Genomic DNA, 20340 nt, shown 5'->3' with positions numbered 1-20340 from the left:
GGCAATGACTGCCAATGCCCTGTGATGTGTTCCTTTACAGACTGGAGGAAATAATGAAAACATCAGTAATAATATGACAGCCCCCGTGTATTAAGCACGCTGTGCTGCAATAAGTACTTTACAAACACCATCTCATTTATTCCAAATCCCAGTGAAGAAGGGACAGAACCCAGTTGTTAAATAACATAATTATACTTGTTATGTACGGAGCACTTACTGTGTACTAAGTGCTTAACAGGATTTCATACAGTCACAATTCTGGAGGCGGGTGATGTTTTCACTCCCAATTCAGGAAGGAAAGAGGCTCAGAAAAAGGAAGTTACAGGTCAAGGTCACAGAGTGGGTATTTGAACCCAGGTCTCCCTATCGGTTTATCTCCGCCACCCACTCCCCCGTGGACGTGCGTGCCCACAAGTGAGCCTATGCACATGTGCAATCTACCTAACATCTTACACTAACATCTCAAAAACTTTAGTTCAAATATCAACAGCTCCTGCCTCGTATTCTTCCTCTACTCCAAGAGGGCATAACCCAGTCTCCAATCCCCTAAACCTCCCGACGCCTGGGGAGCAACCCTCTCCTCTCCCAGCAGCGCCTCAGTCCCGCGGCGCGGTCCGAGCTGGATCCAGTAAAGTGTTCCTGGCCCTTTAAGAGAACGAACAGTCGGCCGGCGTTGCCCGGCAGCGCCACGGCGGTTGCCAGGCAACGTCAACAAACGACACGGCCGCCGTCTCCGCACACCACCCTCCCCCCGCCCGCGCAGACGCGGTGACGCGACGGGCTGTGGAACGCCGTCGCTTAGCAACGTGAAGGCTGTTTGTCCCGGGCCTGGCCGCGCGGCCGCACAGGGCGCAACCAGGACCAGCCAGGGCGGACAGACTGGCCGGCCGGGAGCCTGGTGTAGGGGGGGGCGCTGCGGTGATGGGAGCGGGGGAGAACCAGGTCCCCAAATTGCCGGTTTCCCTTTAGACAGCCGCCGTCTGCTTGTCACCCGCTCCTCCTGTCTGACCTGGGACCGCCTCCGCTGGGTATCTGTCCGTCTGCGCCCCCTCGTCCCAGGCATGTCTGTCTGTCCAGCATCTCCTGCGCCGTGGCTGTCTCATATTCCCCCAAACAATAACAACTGAAATAGATCCATGCACTCTTCTCTGGCCTGCTGCTTTTGCCTCCGACTCCCGGGTTTCTGGGTGCACTGTTCCGTTTGGGGGTCCCAACCAGTGGAGATAGGCACAGTGAACAACCTGTGCGCGCCCATACACACTCGGAGCCACAGCGCGAGAGCTCCCTCCCGTTCCTTTCCCCGCTCCCCTCGGGTTTTCTTTTCTTGCCTGTCTTTCTGGAGGCTCTTTCATCAGACAAGCAGCCCGAGGTCCTTCCATCCTGTGTCCGGGAAGCTGTTCACAGCTGGAAGGTTTTAATAGCTCATCCCCAACACACACCCCCGACACCCCCATCCAGTAGCTTCATGTGACCGGGGCTGGGGCGAATGTCCAAGGAGAGAGAAGAAATTGGGTGTGTGACCGAATGGCTGTGACTGTTGGTGAGTGATTCTGTCGGTGACAATGCTTCTACCTGGGATTTCCTGTGTGAGAGCATGCTCAGGAAGGCTTCCTTCGTGTGTGAGAACAACTGCTGGACTGAGTGAGTGGTTTCCCCAGTTTGCACTTGTGTATCTGGATGTATGGGTATTTGAACCCTGCTGACTTATGTTCATGTATGTGTTCGCGTGTGTGTACTTGTGAGTCTTTTTGTGTGGTCATATGTGAAACAATGTGTGTGTAGGTACCTATGGATGTGTACGGTTTTGCCTCTAGCTTGCATTTCTGGCTGTGTGTGTATGTGTGTAGTTCTGGATCTCAATGTATGGTCATCTGTGTGTAACTATGCAGGTAACTGTTTGTCAGCCAGTTGTCTCTCACAGTTCTTTCCACAGTGTTTATCACAATTTTTCATTATATATTTGTTTGTTTACTGTCTCCCCAACTGGGCTGCGTGCCCCATGGGGGCAGGGCCCAGGGCTGTTGTGGTCACCGCTGGGTCCCCAGCACTGCCCTGCACACAGTAGGTGCTCAGTAATTATTTGTTGAGTAAATGAATCAATGATTCATGTGTGTCCATGTCAAGTGCACACGTCTGTGTAACTGTGTGAATGGTTCTGTGCTTCTGGGTGGCAGTCTCCTGTGTGTGCCTTCCAGCTTTGTGGGTCTTGGTACCTGCATCTAGCTGTGTAGCTCTAATTTTCAGCACCCACCACACTGTGTGAAATATAGCAGAGCTTCAGTCAATATTTGTGTACTTGAACTGTATTAGCATTAGACCTCTATGTACCTCAGGTTTCTCATCTGTAAAATGGGAATAATAATTGTACTCACTCATGGGACTGTTGTGCGGAGTAAATGAGTTCATGTAGAGAACATTTGGAAAGTGCTCGGCACAGAATAAATGTTTACAAAATACCACACTTGATTGTCAGCAGTATTACTACTTCCTCTCTGTGTGCCCCTGTATGCATGTGTCCAGAATCTGAGCTACAGACTCAGGCGTGGTTCTGAGCTAGTGGGTACCAAAATACTTCTGTGTGTCAGTTTCCTTCCTACAAAATGGGCATGATAACAGGCCTCCTCCAGGGGTGGCTGTGACCAAATGAAGCTGTGTCTCTAAGTCTTGACCCTGGTGTAAGGACCTAGGGAGCACTCAGTGTCTGCAAGGCCAATCATGATCATCACTGTGAAGCTCAGGTTCTGGGGAAGGCAGTGGAGGGGCGGAGTTTGGGGGTGGAGAAAGTAGAGGTTCAAATCATTCAATGGGACTGGGAATGAGTAAAGTCCAAGAGGGAAGAAAAGGCTGCAGCAGGCTGGCTGAAGGTCAGAGTCCTGAAAGGACTTCCCTCAAGGGACGGTTTGGGGGCTAAGGATTAAAAGTAACTGGAACTGTTTGGAGAGCTGCCTGGAGGAACAGAAACCAGCCTGAGTCTTGCAGGCTGGTGGAATTTCGGGAGGGGGTAACAATAGCAATAATAATGTACAGTGTTCAGGCTCTGATGGGGCTTTGTGAGGAATTTTTGTCTTGTTCTCAGCTCTGTCTCCGGTGCCTAGAGAGCCTGACACAGGGGAGGTGCTGAGAACATGTGTTTGAATGGCTGATTGAATGAATAAATGAATGAATGAATTTCATCCTACAATAACCTGTGAGTTCTGGCCTCCAGGGAAGGTGAGGAGGTCCTGGTGGGCTGCCAGGACTGGCCTGGGGCCCTAGCCTCTGAGATCTGCCTCGTGCCTGTCCCCCAAGCCCGCTGTTCCCACAGCTCAGGGGTGTGGAGGGTGTGGAGGGCGTGGAGGAGGCCGGGAAGGGAGGGTCAGGCTGCCGGCTGCCGGCCCTGGAGAGCTGCCCAGAGTGTCTGCAGGAGGGAGAGGGTAGCTCAGGCGCCTGAGTCACCTCGGAGAAACCCCGGCCGCATACCTGGCTGCTGACATCACCGGCCAGGGCACCCCCCAGTGGCCCAGACATGCCGACTGAATCACAGGTGGAATTCAGCCACCCCGGGCGCGGGCACGTGGCCCGCTGTGACCCCTCCCCCCGCCATGACACCCCCCCCCCCCCGTGTCCGTCTGGCTGCGGGGGCCGGGCAGGCCGCATTCGGGTCAGTGAGGGGGCGCGGGGCCTGAGTCAGGGATGGGGCAGCTCCAGCCTGAGACCACCCAGTCCAGCCGCAGGCGTCCTCAAGGTGCAGGAAGGGGAGGTGGGGGAGAGCTGGTGGGGAGGCCCCTGGGTGTGAAAAGGAAGCCCGCTCGGGTATGACTGGGAGGCTGTGGGTTGTGGCCAGCAGCTGGTTGACCTGCTGGGGGTGGGATGGGGTCTGGGTGTTTGTGCAGAGAACAGTGGAATCACCATACGTGCGCTCACGCATGCAAACACCTCAGAGCGGGGAGTCCCTGCCTCCGTCCACCCACAACTGTGGGGCCTCACCACCTGGGTTGTAACCGGCCCTCACGCCACAGAAACCCGCAGGTCAGGCAAGTTCCTGAGGCTCCTGGCCTCAGTTTACTCATCTGTTGAGTGGGGATAATAATAATTGCCATTGTAGCTTATACTTACGGGGAACATACTTTCTGCCAGGCACTGTTCTAGGCATTTTTACATACAAACTCATTTACTCCTCAAAATGCTGGGAGGGAGGTGCTGTTATTAACCCTGTTTTACAGATGAGGAAATTGAGGTCCAGAGAACTTAAGTTACTTGCCTGGTGTCACACAGCTAGTGCCCTCCTTATAATGGTATTGGAAGAGTTAAACAAGAAAATACAGTGGATCTGTATGTAGCACCTGGCACCTGGTTAGTTTTCTTAAGTGACTGCCAGCTATATTATTAATTCTACTCATATTATTTTCACTCAAAGTGCAGCTGGAAAGGTCTCCAAAACCGTTATCCACACCACTTTGGTCCAGTCCTTCCTTTTAGCTTCCCAGAGTCTCCTGCTTCCTCTTCTTTGGTCTTACATGTCTACAGTAGGGAGAGAGTGCTTTCCGGGACTCCCTCCTTATCTGAATCTTTTCAGGACTTGACAATAGTTGTCCAAACTCGCCTCCACCAGGAAGTCCTCCTGATTTACTCAGGCCTCCCTGAGCACTCCTGCCACCCAATGCCTGGAGTGGTTATAGCCAGTGATACACCACCACACTGTGAGGGTCTGGGTTGGGGTGTGTGAGAGGTTGGCCCCTACAGTGAGGGGGTCCACAGCGCACCTGGACCAGGGCCTGAGACAAGCCAGCATCTGAGGGTGGCCTCTACTTAGCTGTGTCTGCATGCCCGCACATGTGAAACTGTGCGTGTGTATAATTGTGAGCATACATGGGAAAGAGTGTACACAATAATGGGATCTGAGTGTGTGATGCTGTGTATCTGTGTGCCTTGTTCTGTAGGCATTTATGCAGCTCTGAGCAAGACAGATATGTTTCTCTCCAAGGCAGTCTGTCAGAGTTTATGAATGAATAAATGAGTGGATGGTGAAGATTCATTTAATCAACAAATATTTATTGAGCACCTGCTGAGTGCCTGGCACTGTGCTGGGGACTTGGCCGTGACCTGGACAGCCTTGGCCCGGGCCTGAATAATAATACAGACCAGTGAAGAAGACCAGACTGTCCCCAGACAGTGATGAACCCAGACAGGCAGAGAGGGGAGGGAGGCTCTCGGGGGGAGGGGTACTGACCCAGGGAGGGCTTCCTGGAGGAGGGGATACAGGAGCTGAGACCTGGAGGAAGAGAGTATGAGCTAGAGGGAGGAAAAAGGGGCATGCTCCAGGCAGAGGGAAGAGCACATACAAGGTCCCTGAAGACTAGGGAGAGAGACCACGGCATCTAGAACATGGTGAAGAGAAGCGGGGAGGTGAGACTGCAGTGGTTGGCCTAGGCCAGGTCATGCCGGACCTTGTGGGCTGTGGTGAGGGAGGAGTTTGAAAGCAGGATGCAGGGGTATTGGGAGGGTCAAGCTAAGAGTTTCCAATCTGGACCACTCTGCTTCCCTGAAACACCACAGACACCCCCTCCAGGAGGCATCCAGGATTGCTCAGTGGGGAGCGGGCCCAGCCAGCCAGTAACACTCACTACTCAATGCTGGACATGGAGAAGCCAGCAGTTACTAAACACCTGGGTTCTACCCTAACGTAGGTCACAGCAGGACACACACCCACACATGCCCACCCCCCTCCTCTCGTGCTTCAGAAACTCTCACAGACATTTCTTTTGGAGCCAGAGCCTTGGCATCACCCAGGGGCTGCATGGAAACACAAAAGACTATACCAGATGTGAGTTGTAACCAGATTCCCCAGCTTACTTGATTTCACATAACAGCTGAGAAGCACTGTTCTCAGGTTTAACCTCCCTGTGCCTCGGTTTCCTTCTCTGTACAATGGGGACAATAATTTACTTACGGGGGCTGACGTGGTGTGAGGATTAACTGAGATAATGCATGTGAGCAGAGCTAAGTGTTTACTTTCCGTATCTTCCTCCTCATTTTTATTATTAAATTTCAGAACTGGAAAGGACTTTCAGAGCCCATGGTCATCCAACCTTCTTGCTCTATGGATGGGGAAACTGAGGAACAGAGTAGCAAGGGTTTTGCCAAAAGAAGAATGGAAGAATGTGCTGAGGGCTCCCTTTGGCAGAGTTGGGTCCCCAGGGCTATTTACAGGATGCTCTGAGCAAGCAGAGCTGGCATTGCCACCCCACCCCCAACAGGGGCAGAAGGCTGAGGGCTCTGCCTGCTCCTCCCCACACAGATCCAAGCCCTCAGGAGCCAGAGTAGGGGTCCTGCCCTCTCCCCTACACTCAAGTCCTCCTCCTCCTGGAGGTTCCCTGGGATTCAGCCTCATGGCAGAAGACTTGCCTTGCCCATGCCATGCTCTGGGGGCAAGGTGTTCACGTCCATGTGTATGTTTGAGTAAGACTCTGTATGTGTGAGAGAGTGTGAGTGTGTGTCTCCAGGGCCAATTTTTACCTTAGGCCCTAGGGCCCATGATAATTTTAGAGGCCCATGAAAGTGTTTAATTTCTTTTAAAATCAAGGAAGAACTGAACTTCTAGGTCAAATGAAATGTTTTAATATTTAATATTTGTCTTTATACCAATGTAGTCATGATAAATAATTTTAAAGATGTCTTTATGGAGAAACAGGCCCACAAAGGCAAAAGAGCCTGGACCCGTGAAAGCTGTAATGGGATCTTGTGTGTCTCTGCTTCTGGTCACGTCTCTATGAGGGTCTGCAAAGATCATGGCTCTGTGAGGGTCTGCAAAGGTCTGCATAGCTTTGTTTCAAAAACAAAACAAGGCCTTTCCTGGTGGCGCAGTGGTTAAGAATCCACCTGCCAGTGCAGGGGACACAGGTTTGAGCCCTGGTCCCGGAAGATCCCACATGCGGCAGAGCAACAAAGCCCTTAAGCCACAACTACTGAAGCCGGCGCGCCTAGAGCCCGTGCTCTGCAACAAGAGAAGCCACCACAATGAGAAGCCCGTACACCGGAAGGAAGAGTAGCTCCCGCTCTCTGTAACTAGAGAAAGCCTGCATGCAGCAACAAAGACCCAATGCAGCCAAAAACAAAATAAATAATTTTTTTAAAAAAATTAAAAAAAAAAAACAAAACAAGCGCCTACAATGTGCCAGGCATGTTCCAGAAGCTTTACTGATATTCACTTCACATAATTCCCTCACCAGCCCCATAAGCTGGGCACTATTCCTGCCCTCCTTTCCCCAGTGAGGAAACTGAGGCTCCAGACATCACTAGCTCAAGTTCACCCAACTACTAAGTGGTGGGGCCAGAATGTAAGCCCAGGCCACCTAGATTCTGGGTCTGCCTGTCGGGGGTTGAATGTCCAATGTCTGCATGAGTGTGACCATCTGCGTGTGAATATATCGACATACATAACTCATTTAATAATAATTAAAAGCAAAGGCTCTGAAGCCCCGCAGGCTACATTCTTATCCCAGCTCTGCCACTAATTTGCTGTGTGACTCTAGGCAAGTGACTTCACCTCTCTGGGCCTCCATTTCCTTGCCTGTAAAATGATAGTTCCTACCTCATAGGAGTGTTGTGAGAATTAAATAAGTTAATATGAGTGCTCAGAAGAATTACTCTTGTTATTGTGTGTGAGGAGCACCACGTGCATCTATAGTGAGGATGTGTGTGTCATGTGTGTTGGTAACCATGTGAAGGTGTGTATTTCTAACTGCAGGTGTGTCTGTGCGTGAAGCTGTTTCTCCGTGTGGCGGTGTGTGTTGCTGCTTGTGGGTGGATGTCTGAATGCCTGTGTGCCCCTGTGAGTATATGTGTGGATGTATGGGCCACCTGGGGCGGGGTGTGAAGGTCTTTGGGCAGCTAGGGTAGGTATTTGTGTGTCTCCTTTATTCCGTGGGAGAGGAGATGAGGGGCTTGGACAGGACAGGAATGAGGGTTCACTCCCTGTCTGATGCTAGGGCCGAGTCACTGCCTGCTGGTGGTTGCCCTGTCATCTCCTAGTCCCTGTCCCTCCTGCCAGACTGGTTGCAGACAGAGGGGGCGTGGGGGAAGAGGTGTTTGAGGCTGGGCTTTTGTCTGGAAACCTCAGTCTCCCTGTATTGTCCCCCTGTCCCCTCAGCCTTCCACGTCTCCCTACCACTTCCCCACTATTGGGACAGAGAATCAAGACTCTCCTGGGAATTAGGAACCACCCAACCCCTCCAGCTTGGCTTCATACCTGCTGTGTGACCATGAGCCAGGCCCTCCCCCTCTCTGGGCCTGTGGGATTCAACAATTTTAAAGTGCTTCGCCCTCTGTGCCCTGGCTGGGCCAGGCTCTGCACTGGGAGGGAAGTGCCAGGAAGTCAGGTTTCTGAAGCAGCTAGTGAGATCCTTACCAGTGGATGCCTAAGAGTTGGAGGCTGTGGTGTCCGACATACCCTAATTAGACTCTTGAACTACATTTCCTAACTGGGTGGCTAGGTAAGCAGCTTGACCCTCTGAGCCTGGGTTACAATAGTGTATGCTGTGAGCAGACAGGATAGGTCTGCAAGGCTTATAACTCCCCACCAATAGAACTGTCATTTAAACAATCCCAACACCCAGGTTTTTCAGGGAGTTTCACTGAACCAGGCAGCTCTCAGAAGTCAGGAAGAGAATAGGAATCCTGGGTTTGAATTTCTTGATGGGATGGGATGAGATGGGATCTTGGGCAAGTCACAAACTCTCTATCATTTTCCTCTTTTATAAAATGAAGATATTTCCTCCCTTAACCTTCCAAAGCTGTTTTAAGGATTGTAAATCTTGTATTGAAAGGCTTAGTACAAGAGCCAGTATTTGGTAAGTGCTAAATACATGGCATCTATTATTATTATTTCATCATTATTATTACTATTATTATTTATTATGCCCCCACACACATACATTATTTCTGACTACGGACAGAATTATAAAGCAGAAAGGAGAGGTTAACAACACCATCAGCAGGAGGGACACTTCACCCTGTTTTATTCCCCATCCCCTCCAAACCCGCGTACCTCCCAAACGCCGCCGGATCTCTGGGGGCAGGAGGGTCCAAGACACACATCCTTTGTCCATCCGGGAAAAGTGAAGCTGAAGCTCAGAGAGAAAAGACATTTTTCAAGGTCGCACAGCCAGTCAGGGCAGAAGCTGGTATGAGCCTCGGGACTCCACCCCCACTTCCACTTTCACCTGGAGCATCACTGCCCCTCCCACCCGGCTCGGGACTCAGTTTCCCCGCCTATGTGACTACACCACAGAGCCAGAGTCTGCTTTTGGAGATTGACCTTATTCTTGAGAGAGGGCGCTGCACCACCAGGGGAAATGGGAGGGGCGGCCAGAGGTGAGGGGGACCCCCATCTGGGGTCTTCCCTGCGGGGATCCTCCGCTGGGTCAGTCTAATAGCCTATTAATATCAGCCCCCGGGGCGGCGCTGCACTGCGCAGGCGCGGGCGGGTTCCGCAGGAGTGCGGGGTGAGCGCACGAGCGAGCGAGGGATTCCCTCTGACGTAATTGCTAGGATACCAAACAAACACTCAGCGGCGCCGGCCAAGCTCCTTATATGGCTAATTGCGTCACAGGAACTCCGGGGAGACCAGGCCGGGATCCCCTCCCGCCGAGTGCTTCAAAACGCAGCCCCCAAGACCCTCAGGGCCGCGAGGGTGATGCAGGTGATAAGATCGAGGCTAGGGCAGGCCTCTTGCCGGACGGTGCGGGGCTAGGTTCACCAGGGCCGGAGATATTGAGAAGTTCGTGGAGCGCGGGAAGGGTGACGTAAGCAGGGGGCCGGGCCCCGGGCATATAAATACAGCGGCTCTGGGCTTCATTCATAAGACTGAGAGCTACGGCCAAGGCTGGGACACGCGGAGCTGGGACTTGATTGTTGTGGTTCTTCGTCTTGGGGGCTGTGAAATTCAGTTTATTTTTTTTCCGGAAAGTTTTTGGAAGGATTCTTCTAGATAATTCTACATTTTATTTTGGAGGATCGACTTACTTTTTTTCGTCTTCCTTATTACTCCCCTCCCCCTGTGGGACCCGCCGGACGCGTGGAGGGGACCGCACCCGAAGCAGATTCTGTACAGCAAGACAGAGCTTTCCGCCTCTGGGGGAGCGATCCCCCCTCGCCCCCGGGTCCTACGGAGCCTGGACTTTCAGGAGGCACAGCGGCATCTTGTGGGGGCCTGGGCACCGCAAAAGAATTACACAGAAACTTTGCCTTTGTTGGAGCGGGACGCTGCCCCCCATCCCGAGTTTCCCCGGACTCTCACCTTTCTTTCCCCCACCCGGCCATAGCCTTGGCTTCCCGGCGACCTCAGCGTGGTCACAGGGGCCCCCCTGTGCCCAGGGAAATGTTTCAAGCTTTCCCCGGAGACTACGACTCCGGCTCCCGGTGCAGCTCCTCACCCTCCGCCGAGTCTCAATATCTGTCTTCGGTGGACTCCTTCGGCAGTCCACCCACCGCCGCCGCCTCCCAGGTAAGTTCTAGAGGGTTGGGGTGATGCTGTGTGGTTTATAATTTTTTTAAAGTCAAGGGTGGAGCGAGCAATCCCCCCACCCCAAATAAAGACGCGTCAAAATCCAGGATCTGAGAGGGGATAGGCTCACGGCGCACTCTGCAAACTGCAGAGTCCGGACGTGCTTGCAATTGGTTGTGTGCGTGGAGCGCAGGGAGGGAGCACAGAGGGGTGAGCTTTGGGGGTGGGGTGAGTGCGCCGTTCAGTGCAACGTGTATGAGGTAGCAGGGCTAAGAACTTTTAGCCGGCTCGGGGACTGCCCCCCACTCAGGTCACCAACCTGAAGCTAGCGCGGTTAGGCAGGTGGGGGAAATCCCGGGGAAGCTTCCAGTAGCTTCCTCCCTTTTTCCTCCTCCATCCGAGCGCCTACTCCGGCGCCGGGTCACCCTCGAACCAGTGGGAAGGCGGGCCTCGAACCCTCGGTGGCGCTGCCTCCGCCTCCTGCGCGGAGACGTAACGGGGAACCCGTGCGTAACGGCTGACGCGCTGGAATCCTCCGTCTGACGCGGGGCACGCACGGCGCGTGGCGCCCCCTTCGTCCGCCCCGCCCCTGACGTCCCGGGAGCGTTCTATTTTGGAACGCCGGGGCCACGTTGCTAAGGGAGGGGGCAGCCCGGCGTTCCGATTGGCCGCCGCGGCGCAAGCTTTGGCCAATCAACTTTCCCTTCCTATTTGTAGGGTGCAGTTTCCTTCCCCCAGTTCGTCCCCGGAACCCGTGGTTCTTCGGCGCTAGGGTCTCTTTTACGGGCCTCTAGAGGCAGAGCGAGGGGATTCCTGTCGCCACAGGAGCGATCTTCTGCGACCCAATGAGTCCGCAAGGACCTTGCCGGGATCCTGTCCCTCCGCTCTCAGGGTCCGAGGGTGTCTGTGTGCCGGAATTTCTTTGGGAGACATAGTGACCGTCACCCACTTCTCCAGGCACACACAGACACATTCCCACTCCCTCTGCTCCAGACGCCGGGTGTCTCCGGTTTGCCCGAAGACAGGACTAGAACCGCTAGCCCTAGGGGAACCAGCCAGGTGGTCTCCAGGAGCCCCGCCCCCTCTGGGTTTCCAGGACGCTGATTGGCCAGCGAGCCAGCCCGTCCCTCACCACGCCCCCTGGGAGAGTAGTTAAGCCTTCCGAGCAGTTCTAGGATTACATTTTGGGGGTGGGGGGTGGGGGAGATGAACGGTGCTTGGGCTTGGGGTCTCAGGACTTACACCACTCCACCTCCGCGACAGTCTGAGGGAGCCTGGCTGCTCACTTTCTCTCCTTGTCTGCCCACCGTAACCTGTCGCTTGTCAGTCTCACTCTGGGGAGAGACAATTACTTGAAACGTTGTTCTAAACTCCTAGGCCCGTCCCCCAACACCCTTTTAACTGGGACCCCCGCCCCTGCACGGGGGTCTCATGGACCCTCCAGTCTCTCATCCCCTCGCTCAGAGGGGTGTGTATATATGTGTGAGTGTAGAGGGAGGCTTAGCCTAAGGCCTCTCCCTCTCCCTCCCCTTGCCTCTGGGGTGGGGGTGGGGTGTTGTGGCTGTGTGTGTGGCTGTGACTCCATCCCGGGGGTTCTGTCACCCGGCTGTGTCCAGCCTCCTCCCCACCCCCCACACCTAAGAGTCACCAACCCGGGGTGTGATTCACCACCCGCTGGAACCGTGCAACCTTTCCCCGAGGAAGAAGGAGGAGGTAGAAGCCAGTTGCACAGAAATCCTCTCATTAACCACTGCGTCACGGTGTAGTGGAAGGGTGGGTGTTGTGGCTTTTTGCCTGTGACACACACATCCACACCCGCTGGCCCTGTGCTCACTCACAGGGTCGGTGTGTGTATGTGTGTTGGGTGTGTGTGTGTCGGTGTCTCTGTTTGTGTGTCTACGCCTGTGTGTGTATGTGTCACCCCGTAGGAGTGCGCCGGTCTTGGGGAAATGCCCGGTTCCTTCGTGCCCACGGTCACCGCGATCACAACCAGCCAGGACCTCCAGTGGCTCGTGCAACCTACCCTCATCTCTTCCATGGCCCAGTCCCAGGGGCAGCCACTGGCCTCCCAGCCCACAGCCGTTGACCCCTATGACATGCCAGGAACCAGTTACTCCACGCCGGGCATGAGTGGCTACAGCAGTGGCGGAGCTAGTGGCAGTGGTGGGCCTTCCACCAGCGGAACCACCAGTGGACCTGGGACTGGACCTGGGCCCCGCGCAGCCCGAGCCCGGCCTAGGAGACCCCGAGAGGAGACGGTGAGTAAAGGGCATCAGAGCTTGCTCTGGGCGTGGGGGCGGGGGCGGGGGAGGAAGCAAGAGAGGCAGGAACTTTCCCACTGTTGGGGTGAGGGACCATCTGCAGCCTCAATGCTGCAGAAACCCTATCATCCTCCCCACAGTCAGTGAGGTCTAGAAGATTCTTTTCTGACTCCTGGGGGTTCTTGAAGAAGAGGAGGTTCGGGGTGGATGGGGAGGAACACGTGTCCTGAAATCTCACTATCTCTGTCTCCCCTACTCAGCTCACTCCAGAGGAGGAGGAGAAGAGAAGGGTTCGCCGAGAACGAAACAAACTGGCAGCGGCAAAGTGTAGGAACCGGCGAAGGGAGCTGACTGACCGACTCCAGGCGGTGAGGATGGTCCCTGGGGTGGGGTGAGGGTATGCTGAAGGGGGGCTCTCTCCCCATCTTCTGTTACCCACCACCACCTGTGCCCTTATCCTGGACTGAGAACCAGAGGTTCCACATGTGGAACTAGATACAGACAGGGTCACCCAGCTCATACACGCAGGCCCTCACATACTCCTGGCTGCGCCCTGTCCTGGTTTATGACCCCGGCTCCCCCCCACCCCACACCACTTGCCTGGCCTTCCCTTCATCCTGAGGGGACATATGAGCGAACTTTAATAGAGGGGTGCTCCAGTCATTTCCCCTTTTTGGTCTTGAGCAAGTGATAACCCATTTTTGCCTCGGTTTCTCCATCTCTTCAACCCCTCAGTGAATCTCCCAGGTTCCTGCTAGATTTAACATTCTGGAGAGTCTGTGAAACGAAATTCTTTGATTCTATGTCAATTCCCCCACCACCTGCCCCAGCCACCCGTAGTTCTCAGAGCTTGGACTGGTGGCCTCTGCCATGATGCCCCTCTATTTTCATGCCCTACCTCAGTCTGAGAGTTTTCTACTTTATGCTTGCAGGGGGTGACCTGCTAACCCTAGAGGAAATCAGGGAAATCCTTTACTTCCCTGAGCTACCTGGTCTCTTCCCTGGGAGGCAGAGGGGGAAGCGTAGCAGAGGGGGAAAGGTAACAGAGGGGAATAGGTGGCCTTAGAAACATATAACGATCGTTCATTCACTCAGCAAACCTCTGAGTGCCTCTTGCAATCAGAGACTTCCTATGTGTACCTGGCCCTTTCCTAACCATCCACTGGACAGTTGGGGAAACTGAGGCTCCTAGAAAGCAAGACCCTTGCCCCAAGTCCCATAGCACACCAGGCCTCCATCTCAGGGGGTCTTTCAGTCCAGAGCTGCCTTCCAACCCTGGGCCTCAGCAGTCAGTCTAGGAGAGATGGCTTCAGCCATGACTCACCTTCTCTAGTCGCTCACGGCCTTTTTCTCCTTCCTCGCTCTTCTCCGCGACCTGGCCACCCGGGCCTCAGGAGACAGACCAGCTGGAGGAAGAAAAGGCGGAGCTGGAGTCGGAGATCGCCGAGCTCCAAAAGGAGAAGGAACGTCTGGAGTTTGTGCTGGTGGCCCACAAACCGGGCTGCAAGATCCCCTACGAAGAGGGGCCCGGGCCGGGCCCGCTGGCGGAGGTGAGAGATTTGCCGGGGTCAGCATCCACTAAGGAAGATGGTTTCAGCTGGCTGCTTCCGCCCCCGCCACCACCGCCCCTGCCCTTCCAGACCAGCCAAGACGCACCCCCCAACCTGACAGCTTCTCTCTTTACACACAGTGAAGTTCAAGTCCTCGGCGACCCCTTCCCCGTTGTTAACCCTTCGTACACTTCCTCGTTTGTCCTCACCTGCCCGGAGGTCTCCGCGTTCGCCGGCGCCCAACGCACCAGCGGCAGTGACCAGCCTTCCGACCCCCTGAACTCGCCCTCCCTTCTCGCTCTGTGAACTCTTTAGACACAAAACAAACAAACACACAAGGGAGAGAGAGATTTGGAGGAGGAGGAGGAGGAGGAGGAGAGGGGAAGAGACAAAGCGGGCGTGTGGCCTCCCTGCCTCTCCTGTCTGACCCTCCGCTGCCACTGCCATCGGACAGGAGGACTTCCTTGTGTTTTGTGCCGCCTCTTGTTTCTGTGGCCCGGCGAGACCAGAGAGCTGGTGACTTTGGGGACAGGGGGTGGGGAGGGGATGGACACCGCCCCCCGGCTGCCTGTCGGCCCTCTCGCTTCAACCCAACCTCTGGGGATGGGGGAGTGGGGGCGGGGGTGATGCCCACCTTTGGGCTGGAGGGAAAGGGGTGCTGGCGATGGGCTTTGGGGTGAGCTGTAGTCCTCTGCAGAGAGGCCCAACAAGGAAATGCCACAGGACCCCCAAAGAGTCTCCCACGCCCACCCTTCAAGGGGTGACCAGGCTGGTTCTCCCTGCTCGCCCCCCACCACGACCTTAGCTTATTTATCCAACATTTCCATGTGGGTAGATCCTCCTCTGAATTGAGCCCCCCTTTAAAGGGAAGTTGATGCCCCCCTATGATAATCCCCTTCCCCCCCACCCAGACTTAGTCTGAAATGTGAACCTCCCTCCCTGACCGTCCAGCTGCTCCCTCCCAGCGAGACTGGCTCTGATTTGAATTTCCTGAACCCTAAGGATCCCCCGCACATTCAGCCCCCAGCCCTCTTTTCGGATTACAGTGTTAGTCTACCCTCCCCCACCGCCCGTCAGCCTCCCCTCCGGGCCTTCCTTGTTGGGCCTCTCTGATTCAGGCAGCAGGGGGCGCTGTGATGCCTGTCCCGCGGGAGTGTTTTATACTGTGAAATGAGTTGGCCGGATTGGGCGGGGAGAGTAGCCCGGTAGGACAGAACCCCTCCGGAGGGACTGTGCCGCCCACTCCCCAAAGCCCTTCCGTGGTCTCCCCTCCCCCACCTGCCTCCTTCCTCCCCTCAAAATGAGTTTGACTCAAGGGGGTGACAGAATCGAGAGGGGCTGACACTTACCCATTCGCGTGGCCTCTCTCTTCAGGACCCCCCTCCCACCCCCAGACCAAGCCCTGGCCTTTTCCTTTAAGGCCTGTCACCCTATCCCAGCCTAGGACGCCAATTTCTCCCTCCCCTCGGCACCCCACATCCTTTCTAGAAAGGGAGCAAGGGGAGATTGCCAGGGGGCCCGACGTTTTTCCGGAGAAGATTTAAAGGCTGAGGCTTTGAACCCGAAGGGGCTGGGCTCCCGCCGTCCCAGCTTCCCCTCCCCCAGCCCCAGCCCCAATTCTTGGTTTCGGCTCCCCCCGCCCCCCGCCCCCCGCCTTTCCCTGTGTTTCACCTCATGAGAATTTTATCATGAGGCCAATTGATATTTTTTAATATCGGGTGGGTCACGCCGCCCTCCGTGCTGCATGGAGAACATTCCACTGCCCCGTCCCGCAGCTCCCGCCCTGAACCCAGACCCCCCCCCCCACCTCCCGTGGCTATTTATCCCTTTCCTGATTTCCGAAAGGCACTTATATCTATTATGTATAAATAAATATATTATATATGGGTGTGTGTGTGCGCGTGAGTGTGTGAGCGCTTCCGCAACCTTGTTCTAGGTCATGTTGGCCCTCAAAGCCATGCCGTTGAATTGGAAACACTGCTTCTGGAAACTTCGAGGCAGTCTGTCTTGGGCTGCCTCTGTCTCTAGCTGTCTCTTTTCTGATTGTCTCGGCCCCTCTGGTTGTTTTCTGGCCGTCTCTGGCTGTCTCTTTCCCGAGTGTCCCTTCCCCTCTGTCTTTTCTCTGCCTGTTTTTACCTGACCGTTTCCATCTGACTGTCCCTGATCCTCCAGCGGTCTTCCGACTCTGGGTTCGTTGGGGACCTGAGATTTTATTTTTGTGAGTAAGCCTGGGGGATTATAGATTTTTGTAATCTGTATCTTTGAGGATTCTGGGTGTGAGTGTGAAGCTGTGAGCAGGGCCTGCCCCTGCAGACCACAATTTATTGAATATCCAACTACCCCCACCCCATGCTGTATTTGTGATTCTCTTTTTGTATTTTGCACCTGACCCCTGGGGGGCTGGGGCTGGCTGGCACTGGGCCGCTACCCTCCCCTTCGTGGTTCTGCACTGTCGCCAATAAAAAGCTCTTAAAAGTGCATCCACCAAGCTTCAGGGTCTGTTTGCTCCTGACACCCATCACCTGCCTTCCTTTCAGCATGAAGGTGTGAGGTTAGATTGCTATGGGACTACACACGCACACACACACACGCTGGAACTCTTACTAGTGAATCAGCCAACAGCAGGATGGAGGGAGGCTAGACAGTCAGGAGGACTTCCCACACACAGAGGCTGTACCTCCTCCTTGAAGAAGTAATGAGGCAGAATATAAGCCATGAGGTGTCTGATACCAAAATGCTAAAGGTCAGGGAGGTTTCCTGGTGAGGGAAGAATTTATACAGTGAGTCCCCTACATACAAACAAGTTCTGTTCCAAGGGGACGTTCGTTAAGTCCAATTTGTTCATAAGCCAAACAAAGTTAGCCTAGGTACCCAGCTAACACAATCGGCTACATAGTACTGCACTGTAATAGATTTATAATACTTTTCACACAAATAATACATAAAAAACAAACAAAAAATAAAGAAAACATTTTAAATTTTACAGTACAGTACCTTGAAAAGTACAGTAGTACAGTACAACGGCTGGCATACAGGGGCTGGCACCGAATGAACAGGCAAGAAGAGTTACTGACTGGAGGAGGGAGAGGAGGTGGGAGATGGTAGAGCTGAAAGATCGTCAACAATAAGAGACGGAGGGCAAGCTGCAATTTCACTCACGCCTGACGTTGATGGCACAGGTTCTGGTTTCTTGCTGGCTTCAATTCTATCTACCCTCTTGAAAAAACGATCCAGTGACGTCTGGGTAGTAGCTCTTTTTTGCTAGTCATCCAGTGATGTCTAGGTAGTAGCTCTTTTTTTCTCGTCATAGATGACATGGTAGCACTGGATTGCATTCTGAACGGCTGCTGCAACCTTCATGTATCATTGCACATGAACTAACTTACATGATTAGACATGCAAATGAATGTTCACATCTTTGAAAACTCACAACTTGAAGGTTCATATGTAGGGAACTTATTGTACTTGACCCTGTAACGTTCTGGGAATTGTCTGAGCAAAAGTTAGAGGTAGAAGAAGTTCATGCTGCTGAAGACCACTCAGGTATATGGTAAGTCCTCAGGGTTATATGAGTCACAAAACTTGGATCACTTTTACAGTGAAGATCAGTTGCCTTTTGCTTTTTCACATGATCACTTCTTCTGGGTTTGGAACATATTGGGGACAAACCAAGATTGACTAAACCAAAACCATTGCCACTTTGTCCAAAGATACAGCTGAGCCATCCCCATTGCAAGATCCAAGCCCACTCTCATTTGCATAGCAGCAAGCACTCTGGGAATGGAAGTACTGGTCCAGAGGTCAGACGTCTTAGTAAATGACTAAGCAGGGGAATTTGTCAGGATGGAATTACTTAATTTCTTAGTTAATTCACAAAATTTGCTAAGCATTTATCGTGTGCCCAGCCCTGTGCTGGGCAGGGTTGGGGATACTGCAGAGACAGCCCCAGGCTCCCCCCTCCTAAGGTTCACAGTCCAGTGGGGGACACAGACCTGTTCATAGTCAGGGATGATCTAAATTGGACAGGGTTGGGGGAGTCCATGGGACTTGAGGGGCCCAGTGGAGGCACCTAACCTGACCTGGAAGTCAGGAAAGACTTCCTGGAGGAGAGGGTAGCTAAGCTGAGTCTTAGAGGATAAATAGACAGCATAGAAGGGAAAAGAAAAAGGCTGAGTCTAATGAAATAGTGCAAACAGCTGTGAGTGGGGAGAGGGCTTGATACATTGAGGGAGCTAGAGGTTCACAGGTGCTAGAACAAAAGGTGTGAAGAGAGAGGTTACCAGGGAGCCGATTCTGCAGGCTGAAATTCCAGACTAAGAGTTTAGATCTTCTCTTGAGGGTACTGGGGAGCTCTGGCAGGTTTTGAGCATAAGAAGGTCAGGGACAGGTTTGTGCTTTAGGAAGACTCCTCTAGCTGCCAGGTTGAGGGTAGCTGGGAGAGGAAGGGGGCAAGGATAAGGCAGAAGATCAGAGACGAGGCTAGGGTGAGCACACTGAGGTGTGAGGCGGAGCCTGGAATAGGACTAGGGCTGCTGTGGGATAGAGAGGAGGGGGAGGATTCAAAAGACTTTTAGGAGGCAGAACAGACAGGACTTGGTGAGTAGCTGATTTGGGAAAGACAGCACAGGGCAGTGGTAAATAGCATGGGCCAGAGGTCTGAGAGCCCTGGGTCTGGAGGCTTCCCAAAGCTGGGTGACCTTGGACAAGAGGCTTCATCTTTCTGAACCTCAGTTTCCTCAGCTGCAGAATGGGGCTGAGGGGAATCAGTGAGCTAGTACACACCAGCGCTGAGAGCAGAGTAAAATGCAGTTATCACCATCTTCATCGCTGTTATTGGGGCCACCCTGTTTCCCCGCCTGGAATATTCCCCCTCTCTGCTGGCTAATCCACTCTCATCCTTCAGGTGTATATTCAGATATTACCCTGACACCCTACCTGAACTCAGGTCTCCTTGTAAGATGTCCTCATAGGTTCTGTGCCTGCCTTCCCAGTAGTTATCACTTTTGTAGTTGTTAATTAAATGGGTAATTGATTAGTGTTTAAAGTTTGTCTCCTCCACTGGACTGGGAGCACCATGAAGTCAGGGTCAGGGTTTTGTCGTCACCAGTGTGTCCCCAGGACCGCTCAGTGCAGGGCCGGGCATAGAGCAACCACCCAGCAGATACTTGTTGAATGAGTGAATGAATGAATGCATGATCAAATGAATAAATATTTGCTTAGTGAGTGCATGCGTGATTAAATACATGAGTGAGTAAATGAATGAGTAAGCAAGTGAAGGGGAGGAATCCAGGATCACTCTCAAACTGTAAATATCCTAGAACAGAGCGTGTAGACGAATTTTTCTTAATCTTTTGGAGTTCTTTGTTATTCGCGGGAAAAGAGAAACGTATCCACAGGGAGAGGCACAAACTGTAAATATCCTAGAACAGAGCGTGTAGACGAATTTTTCTTAATCTTTTGGAGTTCTTTGTTATTCGCGGGAAAAGAGAAACGTATCCACAGGGAGAGGCACAGGTGGGAAAAGTGAAATTGCTAAACACAGAAGCGCAACGACGTGTTCTGGAATTGGTACTCTATACGCTACATAGTAGAGTTCGGAGAAGGGAAAGAAGTATCACGCCCGAAAGGTGGAATTGAACCACTCTGTCGCTAGACAGCTACAGGTTTGAAGCCTGCACCCCAGACCACTGAGGATCATCCGGGCAAGTACTATTTCTTCCCACACAGCTATATAAAACCCACAAATTTCTATTTTTTTAACCTATGGTGATGTAGTTTGGGAGTGTGTGAGACTGTTGACTTCAATATCTATAAATTCTCCCAAGCTATTTATTACGGTGCATATCCTTCCAAAATGTTGAGTTTGCCTGATATGAGTTGAATCATTGTAGCTTTAGAAACTGTCTCATTTGCATAGCGCCGCGCATTCTGGGAAACGGCGCCAGGGGACCTGGCGCCCTCCCTTCTGGCTGTTAAAGGGCCAGAAGCCCCTTTTTTCCAAGTAAGAAGTCCATTTTTTAAGAGAAAAGATCCATAATTCGGCATT

General features: G+C 53.2%; 1 protein-coding gene and 1 non-coding gene across 3 annotated transcripts; one reads left to right on the top strand and one right to left on the bottom strand.

The window, feature by feature from the left end:
• The first annotated feature begins 9680 nt into the window (after positions 1-9680).
• On the top strand, positions 9681-14883 carry FOSB (FosB proto-oncogene, AP-1 transcription factor subunit). 2 transcript variants are annotated; one of them, XM_059903983.1, is made up of 5 exons: positions 9681-10483; positions 12412-12741; positions 13005-13112; positions 14139-14294; positions 14435-14522. In XM_059903983.1, the coding sequence occupies exons 1-5, from the start codon at positions 10358-10360 to the stop codon at positions 14435-14437; spliced, it is 723 nt and encodes a 240-aa protein (XP_059759966.1). In that variant the 5' UTR covers positions 9681-10357; the 3' UTR covers positions 14438-14522. The 2 variants fall into 2 exon arrangements, with proteins under 2 accessions (XP_059759966.1, XP_059759964.1); XM_059903981.1 differs by having other exon boundaries at positions 14139-14883.
• A 5028-nt stretch (positions 14884-19911) lies between these two features.
• Positions 19912-19998, bottom strand: TRNASTOP-UCA (transfer RNA opal suppressor (anticodon UCA)). Its single transcript has one exon. It is a non-coding gene; the product is annotated as a tRNA-Sec (tRNA).
• Positions 19999-20340: the final 342 nt, after the last annotated feature.

Source organism: Balaenoptera ricei, chromosome 19 (genome assembly GCF_028023285.1).
Source record: "Balaenoptera ricei isolate mBalRic1 chromosome 19, mBalRic1.hap2, whole genome shotgun sequence".
NCBI classification, from domain to species: Eukaryota; Metazoa; Chordata; class Mammalia; order Artiodactyla; family Balaenopteridae; genus Balaenoptera; species Balaenoptera ricei.
The sequence above is the reverse complement of the archived record's forward strand: the minus strand, read 5'-3'. Positions and strand labels throughout refer to the sequence as shown.

Excerpts from the sequence above, each read along its gene's own strand:
- FOSB (XM_059903981.1), top strand. The coding sequence starts at position 10,358 with ATGTTTCAAGCTTTCCCCGGAGACTACGACTCCGGCTCCCGGTGCAGC. Across the intron at positions 12,742-13,004 it reads GGAGACCCCGAGAGGAGACG|CTCACTCCAGAGGAGGAGGA; the intron begins GTGAGTAAAGGG and ends TCCCCTACTCAG. Across the intron at positions 13,113-14,138 it reads TGACTGACCGACTCCAGGCG|GAGACAGACCAGCTGGAGGA; the intron begins GTGAGGATGGTC and ends CCCGGGCCTCAG.